The following is a 9852-nucleotide window of genomic DNA, read 5'->3' on the forward strand; positions in this document are numbered from 1 at the left end:
TTTATATTTATATAGACAATATTTATTTAAATATTTAATTTTTATAGGTATTTAATATATTACATATAAATACAGCATATTTATCATGTATTTAACATGATATAAATTAATATATAAAATAAATGAAAAGAATATAATATTTAGACAAATATTTTGTATATTTGTTATAATTTATGTCTATAATTTATTCTATAAGTATAATGTTTAATAAATTGATATTTTAAATATTTTATTTAATAAATATTCATATTTACTTTTAACCTTTTAATATAATTATCATATTTAAACTCAGATCTTCTTTACTTCAGGCCCAGTACTCCAATCCAATGGGCCATCTAGCCTCAATTCAATTCATAAGATTATGGATTTAAAATTGGAAGAGACATCAGAGGCTATCTAATCTAACCCCTTCAATTAACCTATGAGGAAACTAGGTCACAGAGCGGTCACATGACTTATCCAAGGCCACGCAGGTAGTGTCAGAGGCAGGAATGGATGGATATCCTCTAACTCCAGACTTTGTATTCTTTCAACCATTTCCTTCTTTCTCAGTTTATCCAATTCAGCCAGCAATATGTGTCCAGCTAAGCTAGGTGTTGGCTATTAGAGAAGCATATGGTCTAGCAAGAAAAAAAAAAAACCCGCACAGATATTGTTATCTGTGAAGTAGATTAAGAGGCAGCTAGGTGGCACAGGGGATAGAGGGCCAGGCCTAGAGTCAAGAAGAGGATCTTCCTGAGTTCAAATCCAGCCTAAGACATTTCCTAGCTGGGTGACTTTGGACAAGTCTCTTAACTCTTTTGCCTCAGTTTCCTCATCTGTCAAATGAGCTGGAGAAGGAAATAGCGGACCAGTCCAGTATCTTTGCCAAGAAAACCCCAGATGGGGTCACAGAGACTCAGACAGGACAAAACAACAACAGTGAAATAGATGTGACTTAATTGATCACCAGAAGCTTAAGAGAGAGTTCATGGAGAAGGTGACCCAAATTGTACCTTAAAGGAGACAAGAGATTCTAAGGGGCAAAGTGAGGATCAGGATGCATTCTGGGCATGAGGGACGAGCCGGGGCAAGGGCATGGAGATGGACGATGGATGGCCGTGTAGAAAGGACCACTGCATGTGTGAAAGGGAGGAGTGTAATAAAACTGAGAAGGTAGGGTGGAGCAGGATGGGGAAAGGCTTGAAAGGCCACAGTAAATATGAAGCAGGCTCATCCAGGTGGCTCTGTGGATTGAGAGGCAGACCCTGAGACAGGAGTTTGGGAAAGTGGGGGATTGCTGGGGATTTGCGTGGCGGGAAGAGCGATCTGGGAATGTCCTCTCTGTCTTGGCAGTCCCCGCACTGGCTATCTCTACGTCACCATTGTCTACAACTTCTCGGTGAGCCTGGCCCTGTATGCCCTCTTCCTCTTCTACTTTGCCACCAGTGACCTTCTCCAACCCTTTGAGCCCGTCCTCAAGTTTCTCACCATCAAGGCCGTCATTTTTCTCTCCTTCTGGCAAGGTGGGTAAGGTGGGAAGGGATAGAGAGAGTGAGGTGGCTAACCTTCCTCTTCTGTCCTCTTTGCATAGGAAGAAGGGACTCGACTAGAGGGAGAGTCACCAGAAAAATGCCCTCTACAGTTATATATATGCCCAGCACTTGGACAGGCAGTTGGGGGGCGAGAGGCGGTAGGGGAGGAATTGGAAAAGGTTTCCTTTTGGCAGGCAGTGGACTTTCTAGAGAAAGAACTGATGGAGTCTGAATGTAGATTGAAACATACTTTTTTTTTTTTTTTTTTTAAATTTTAAACCCTTCACTTCTATGTATTGACTTATAGGTGGAAGAGTGGTAAGGGTAGGCAATGGGGGTCAAGTGACTTGCCCAGGGTCACACAGCTGGGAAGTGTCTGAGGCCAGATTTGAACCTAGGACCTCCTGTCTCTAGGCTTGGCTCTCAATCCACTGAGCTACCCAGCTGCCCCCTGAAACATACTTTTTTCACTTTCATTTTCTTTCTTTTTTTTTGGAGGGGGAGGGCTAACATGGCTAACATAGAATTATGCTTTTAAAAAATTCCTCTTACTTTCTATCTTAGAAGCAATACTAAGTATCTGTTCCAAGGCAGAAGAGTAAAAGGGCTAGGCAATGGGGATGAAGTGACTTGCCCAGAGTTCCCATAGCTAGGAAGTGTCTGAAGCCAGATATGAACCCAGGACCTCCCATCTCTGGGCCTGGCTCTCAAACCACTGAGCCACCTCACTGCCCCTGGAATTATGTTTTTCATGACTTACTTTTTATTTATATTAATTTATATATATATATATTATGTATAATAAATATATATTTATTTATATCAATTTAGAATTGATATATTTCTTGCCTTCACAATGGTGGGGAAGGGGTAGGAGGAAGGAGAGAATTCAGAACTCAAAATTTTAAAAAATGCAAAAAAAATTTTTTAAGAAGGCAATGGACTATTGTAGAAAGGGCCCTAGTTTTGAAGTCAGAAGTCTCAGTTCTGCTACTTCCTAGGTTTTTGATTTGGAGCAAGTCACCCCATGTTTTCTGAGCCTCAGTTTCTTTGTCTGTAAAATGGAGCCAATGATGCTCATACTACCTACTTCACAGAAAAAAAGTGCTTTACAAAGCACTATTATTATTATTTATCTTCACCAACCCTTTTCATTTATGGATGGAGAAATAAGTCCAGAGAAAAGTATAGTATTTTACATATCTGAGGTCATACAACACGGTGCCATGTTGCCATATACACAAAGACATTTCTTGTCCTTTCTAAAATGTGCTCAGATTGTGGCTTTTTTTTTTTTTTACCCTTGTACTTCAGTGTATTATCTCATAGGTGGAAGATTGGTAAGGGTGGGCAATGGGGGTCAAGTGACTTGCCCAGGGTCACACAGCTGGGAAGTGACTGAGGCCGGGTTTGAACCTAGGACCTCCTGTCTCTAGGCCTGACTCTCACTCCACTTAGCTACCCAGCTGCCCCCCAGATTGTGGCTTTTATCTTAAACAGGGAATCAAATCTTCCCTCCAAAGAGAACTCATTTGGGCGTGGCTCGTTGTCCTATGTATCATCTGAGTTTCAAATATGACCTTGGTATTGTGCTGGAGACAGTGAAAGTGATAGGACTCATGGCAAAGGGCAGGAGGTTATTAGTACATTTTTGTTGGTCAGTTGTTTTCAGCCATGTCCAATTCTTTATGACCCCATCTGGAGTTTTCTTGGCAAAGATACTGGCATAGTTTGCCATTTCCTTCTCCAGATTATTTTACATATGAGGAAACTGAGGCAATCAGGGGGAAGTGACTTGCCCAAGGTCCCACAGCTAGTAAGTGTCTGAAGCTAGATTTGAACTCAGGAAGATGAGTCTCCCTGACCACAGGCCCAATGCTCTGTCCGCTGCTCTGTTGAGGTAAAAGGCACAGGCTTTGTCCTCAAGTACTTTATGATGGCTAGCTCATTGGTGACATAAGAAAGCTTTCCATATGCTCAAGAATGATCCTTTCCCTTACAAGAGCTGGGATCACCTCTTTTGCCCTGGTTTTTATACCTTCTGAGGCTGACAAGCTCCAGATCAGGGCCTTGGAATAAATGTTAGAGTATGGAAAGGAAGATCAACTCCATGTATTCTTTCAGCACATATTTACTGATTGCCTAATGGAGCTATGTTCATTGAAGAAAGATCTCAAATAAGGGGCAGCTTTGTGACACAGGGGATAGAGAGCCAGGCCTGGATTCAAGAGGGCTTAAGTTCAAATCTGGTCTCAGACATTTCCTAGCTGTGTGATCCTGGGCAAGTCACTTCATCCCATCTGCATTGCTTAAGTCTGTCTTAGAAAGTGATGGTTTAAAAAAGAAAAAGAAATCCCAAACTGTTGCTGCCCTAAAGGAGTTTGTAATCTGGTAGAGAAGAGTAGGCAAAAAAAGTATATTATGAAGTACAATGTGGTATGAGAGAAGTGATATAAGTATATGAGGGATATAAGAAGAGGTCACTTCTGGCTGTAATAATTAAAGGAGGCTTCAAGGAAAAGGAGGCATTTAATTGTATTTTTTTTTAAACCCTTTTTTAAACTTCCCGGTTTTTTTTTAACCCTTTACGATCTTAGAATGCTTATTAAGTATTGGTTCTAAGGCAGAAGAATGGTAACAGGTAAGCGATGGAGGTTAAGTGACTTGTCCAGGGTCACACAGGTAGGAAATATCTCAAGTCAGATTTGAACCAAAGACCTGCCCTTCTATCCAATGAACCACCTAGCTGCCCCTGAACTAAAATCTTAAAAATTAAACAGGAGTTTCTTTTTTTAAAAGATTTAAATTTTATTTTTATTGTCATGCAAAACACACTTCCATGTTGCTCATTGTTGTAAAAGCAAAGTCGGACATAACCAAAAATCCAAAATAAAACCATAAATACACTGATCTGAAAGACAACTCCAAAAGTTCTTTCTCTGGAGGTGGATATCACTCCCAGGTAGACAGGATTTTTATCCCATTTTTATCTCATGGTAAAAGTGACCAAAGATGGATTTATAGACACTATGGGGGGAGGGGGTCATACATGCTTGTGTGCGTGTGTGTGTGTGTGTGTGTGTGTGTGTGTATGTATGCATAAATGTGACTTGATCCAATGATTTTGAAAAGCAATATGGAATTATCCCAAGAAATTTATTAAGATGTCACATACTCATGGACTCAGACATCCTCTTGCTAAGGTGTACACTAAGGAGACCAAAGACAAAATGAAGGGGCCCATATATTCACCAAAATAGTTGTAAGCAGTACTTTTTGGTGGTAGGAAAGATCTGGACACAAAATAGATGGTTATGGAGTAGGGAATGGCTAAACAACCTGTGGTACCTGAATGTAATGGAAACTTACTATGCTGTAAGAAATGATGAATATGATGACTACAGAGAAGAATGGGAAGATTTATATGAATTGACACAAAGAGAAGTAAGCTGAGCCAGGAAAATAACATACATAAGGACTAGAAATCTTACTGGAAATTAAAAAAAAAAAGAAGGAAATTGAATGCTATGTAATTGGAATGACCAAGAAGCTTGGTCTTGGAGTAAAGTTAAGAAAACACATCTCCATCCCTTCTTTTCAGAGATGGGGGACTGTAGTTGTAGAATAATCTGCATAGCATCACACTTTGATATTTATTGATTGGTTGTGCCGAACAACTTTTTTCTTTCTCTTCTTTTTAATTTTTGTTTTAAGGTATGATTTAAATTTTAAGGTATGATTTGCCAGAAAAATGAGGGGAAGGGAAAGGATTTATTGATAAGTGACTAGGAAATATCAACAAAAATGTTTAGTTAAAAATAAAAGAAAGGGGGGGCAGCTGGGTAGCTCAGTGGATTAAGAGCCAGGCCTAGAGACGGAAGGTCCTAGGTTCAAATCTGGCCTCAGACACTTCCCATCTGTGTGACCCTGGGCAAGTCACTTGACCCCCATTGCCCACCCTTACCACTCTTCCACCTAGGAGCCAATACACAGAAGTTAAGGGTTTAAAATAAAAAAAAGAAAAGAAAAGAAAGATGGGAAGGAATTCAACTATAGAGAGAGGTGAAGAAAATAGAGAATGGTATGATACCTTAGTATATGCCTGTCCCCACTTGGAAGGGCATATCCATAACTAGGGTAGGGAGAACAGAACTTTGGTCAGAGTATTGAAATTTTGAGGATGTCAATAGCATTGACCCAAGAAACATTTCTTTTAACAACAGCTACATCCTGGCCCAGACTTCCCCTTCCAGTCTTCCCCATCTGCCAGTAGGTTACAAACACTCCATATCCTGGGGTTCCCAATAAACTTTCTTGTACATCCTAGAACTTTATCACACCACACACTCACCAATCACCCTCCCTTATCCCAGGTATAAAAATTCCTAGTTTTAAATCTGTACCAGAAAGACCATTCCAAATTAAATGAAGAGATTTCAGTTTCAATTATGGAAATCACCCCCAAATTCATGTTTTATCATGGCAGTGCCTGGAGTAGTTGTGTCTCTCCATCAGTCGTGTTATTTTTCCTCTCCTGTCTCTGGCTCTAACATGACTCTCAATGTTGCTCCCATAGGGATGCTGTTGGCCATCCTGGAAAAGTGTGGGGTGATCCCAGAGGTGCAGATCATTGATGGGAATGAGGTGGGGGCTGGGACAGTGGCTGCTGGCTACCAGAACTTTATCATCTGCATCGAGATGCTCTTTGCATCCATTGCCTTACGCTATGCCTTCACATGCCAAGTGTACTCGGAGAAGAAGGAAAACTCACCAGGTACCTTGCTCAGGCTTCAGCCTCAAAAAAAGAATGTCCCAAAGGCAAGTGGGTAGTGTTGGGACCTCCCAGTTTGTACAGGGCATGACTGACATGCATGTACTATCAAGTTCTGGAACCAGGATGCCAAGCTTGGTATTAGGAAGGACCAAATTGATGCTTTCTGGGCTTTTTGCCTCCTTATCTGGAAAATCCTGGCCAACTTTATCTGGGGCTGGATCGAATTGAGATGGGACAGCAGTGAATCTCACAGCTGGTCCAGGAAGCAGAAAATGGGGATCAAAGCAGGAACTTCATTTGTAGCAAATGATCATTGGATTTCATCCCAGAAATGATTTTAGAGGTCATCTAATCCCAAACCCCTCATTTTGCAGTTATGGAATCTGTAGCCCAAAAGGCTAACTTTCCAAAGGTCACTGAGAAACAGAATTCAAACCCAGTTTCTCTTACTCTTTGAGGTACTATGCCATAGTGGATAGGGATTGGCGTTTGAGCCAGGAAAACCTGAGTTCAAGTGCCACTTCTGACATTGTAAACTGGCTGTATAAACAAACCTGGGCAAATAACCTAACTTTGGGTAGAACTCTCTAAGATTGGAAGTTGTGGAGAAGGTGCCCAACCTGCAGGGATAGAGGGAGTTTCCTCATCCAAGAATTCACTTTGTTGATGAAATCAGAGGTCTATTTCCTATCCCTATTTTTTGATTCCAAATCCAATGTTTTATTGTTTGTTTTTCTACCACACCAAATCTGGCAGAGAGATGCAGGGAAGGAACTTAGCTCAAGGGAAGCTGAGAGGTCCCAATTGGAATTGCCTTAGATGATTAATAATTCTTTTTTTTTTTTATAACCCATAGTTTCTTCTGGCTTGGAATCAGTACTAGGTATTGGTGCTAAGGTAGAATAATGACATAAGAGATAGTGACTTGTCCAGGGTCACATAGCTAGGAAGTATTGAACCCAGGACCTTGCATCTCTATCCACTGAGTCACTTAGCCTTATGAGTAGTAATTCTTATGTCTTTTCTGTCTGTGGATCATTTCTGTAGGCAAAACCAACAGGTCCATGTGCTACCAAATGGGAAGGAAAACAGCTAAGGGAAAGGAAGGAGTTGCTTGTTTAAACTTCATTGAAGTGCTTTTTTGTTTGTTTGTTTGTTTTTGAGTTTTTCCTTTTAAAAATACCAAGCAAATAATTGCTTTGGCCCAGGACCACAAGTATAGAGATAGTCCTACTTTGGACAGGAATATAGCAAGAGCCAAACTCACAGAACACTTGGGTAAGGAAAGGGGTGGATAGGGTCCTTCTGGGTCACACTTAGAGAGATGCCTCTTCAGAACAGCTCATTTTAAAAAAGATGATATACAAAGGTTGGAGACCAGCTGCTCTGCCTCCTATCGGTACAGAAGAGGTAATGAGCTCAAATTGTAGTCAGAGGGTTTTCAAGAAGTTATGATGCTTTCGGAATTGCAAGAGTTGTTATTAAGCTACTGGACTGGGTTGGCCTCAGGGGGAAGAAGTTACACTTATATGATTCTCACGACAACTCAATGAAATAAATATGACAAATATTACTGTCCTTATTTTACACGAAATAATAGCTAGCCGTCTCTGACTCTTGCTAGCTGTGTGACCAAAGGCAAATCATTTAGCCCCCCTGAGGCTCAGTTTGTCAGTTTGCTTATCTGTAAAACAAGTATATCTGTAGTAACTTTCTCACTAGGTTAAGAGGCTCAAATGAGAATTTGGATAGTGCTTGACACACTCTAGAACTCTATAAAAATGCCAATTATCATTATCTTTAAGAGTAAAATAAGACATTCAACCATTTGAGACTGGTTTAAGTACAGGCTCGTTCAGAGATAGGGAGCTGGACCAGGAGACAGAGGATTGCCACTGTGTCCTTTCCAGACCCAGAGACAGAATCAATGACTTTATAGAGTTAGAAAGGACCTCAGCAGCCATCTAGTCCAAACTGTCCCCTCAAAGCTGTCACAGCATAACATACTGGACAATCCATTCTCTGAAGACCCCTACTTGAGCTGGAATCAGAGGATCTGGGCTGAAACTGATGCTTAGTCCCAAATCTTTTAAATGCTCTGGGCCTCAGTTCCCCCATTTGGGAAATAAGAGGGACTAAATGGCCTCTCAGTTTGTGAGCCTATTATTCTACCACCTTCTAAGGCAAGGCAATTCCACTTTGGGACAGTTCTAATTGCGTGTGTCTTTTTTTTTAAAACCCTTACCTTCTGTCAGTACTATGTATTGGGTCCAAGGCAGAAGAGTGGTAAGGGCTAGGCAATGGGGGTTAAGTGACTTGACCAGGATCTTACAGCTTTAGCTAGGAAGTGTCTGAGACCTTTTTTGACCCCAGGACCTCTTGGCCCTAGGCTTGGCTCTCAGTTCTAATTGTAAGGGTGTTTTTCCAGACTGTGGGAGGCACCTCTACCCCCTCATGTTAGCCTTGGACTCATTCTAACTTTCTGCCCTCAGTGACCGTGGCTCCCATGCAGAGTATTTCCAGTGGGCTCAAGGAGACCATAAGCCCTCAAGATATTGTCCAGGATGCTATCCACAACTTCTCGCCTACCTACCAGCAGTACACTCAGCAATCTATGCAGGAGGTCAAAATACAGGGGCAGAATGGGAACTCAGCCCCGACTGTCCATCTTCCTGGAGGGAAAAAGAACAAAAACATAGAAAAGAGGATGCTGATCCTGTCCGATGAGCTGTAGGGAAGCCTTCAAGGAAGCAAGGACTTCAGACCCAGGGAGAGCCTTCCAAGGACTTCCCTTTTGCTCAAGGAGCTGCTTTTGGACAGTAGTCAACATACCCCAAGTACATGTGAACTTTGGGGGAGGGGGTGGTACAAACCCTCCTCTCCATCCCTTCTAACAACCTAACCTGGTTGTTCTCAGAACCAGTCCTGAATATGGGAGAGGAAGAACATGAAACTACTCAAGACTAGTTCCATCCTACTGTGTGACCATGGAGTCTACAGTCCTGCTGTTTCCATAACTGATGGACTCTCCCAAAGAGCAGGTTCTTTCAGTGATCTATAATGTGCTTCCTTGATGGGCTACTCTGGTACGGAGCTTTCCTGGGGTCAGTGTCTTCATCAGGAAGTCAGGAGAGAACCCTACTTTCCTTCATCAATCAACGAACATTCATTATTTAGCTTCTAGTGGGTTCCAGGAACTGTGCTAAGTGCTGAGCATACAAAGACAAAAATGACAGTCTTTACCTACAAGGAGCTTACAATTTTCTTCATAAAGGGACCTCTGATTTTGAATAGGGAGTCTGAGAACTGGGGTACCTCTGAGCTGACCTGATTTCTCTCTATGTGAGAACAAGACTCCACCTTTGATCCAGAGATCCTGATGTTGGACTTTTTGCTTGGCCACTTTCTTGGGAGAGTTATAGTTGGCAGCAGGAGAGGAAAGGAGAAGAATCTGTGGGGGTACACTAAATTTAGGGTGATGTGAGGACCTTCTCACATGCCAGACTCAGGTTTACACAGAAGTCAGGGGGCATCTGCTTGGAAGATACTTTTCAAAGTTCCATC

At 41.6% G+C, this 9852-nt stretch overlaps 1 protein-coding gene across 1 annotated transcript in view; it reads left to right on the plus strand.

Moving 5' to 3' along the window:
• The window catches only part of TMEM184A (transmembrane protein 184A), a 28222-nt gene extending 19057 nt beyond the window's left edge, over window positions 1–9165 (plus strand). Inside the window, exons 3-5 of the mRNA XM_044678874.1 lie at window positions 1245–1505; window positions 6091–6288; window positions 8781–9165. Coding sequence (XP_044534809.1) covers window positions 1245–1505; window positions 6091–6288; window positions 8781–9022 — 701 coding nt within the window. The 3' untranslated portion in view covers window positions 9023–9165. The remainder of the gene's footprint in view (window positions 1–1244; window positions 1506–6090; window positions 6289–8780) is intronic.
• The last annotated feature ends 687 nt before the right edge of the window (window positions 9166–9852 follow it).

Source organism: Gracilinanus agilis, chromosome 1 (genome assembly GCF_016433145.1).
Source record: "Gracilinanus agilis isolate LMUSP501 chromosome 1, AgileGrace, whole genome shotgun sequence".
Lineage (NCBI taxonomy): Eukaryota > Metazoa > Chordata > Mammalia > Didelphimorphia > Didelphidae > Gracilinanus > Gracilinanus agilis.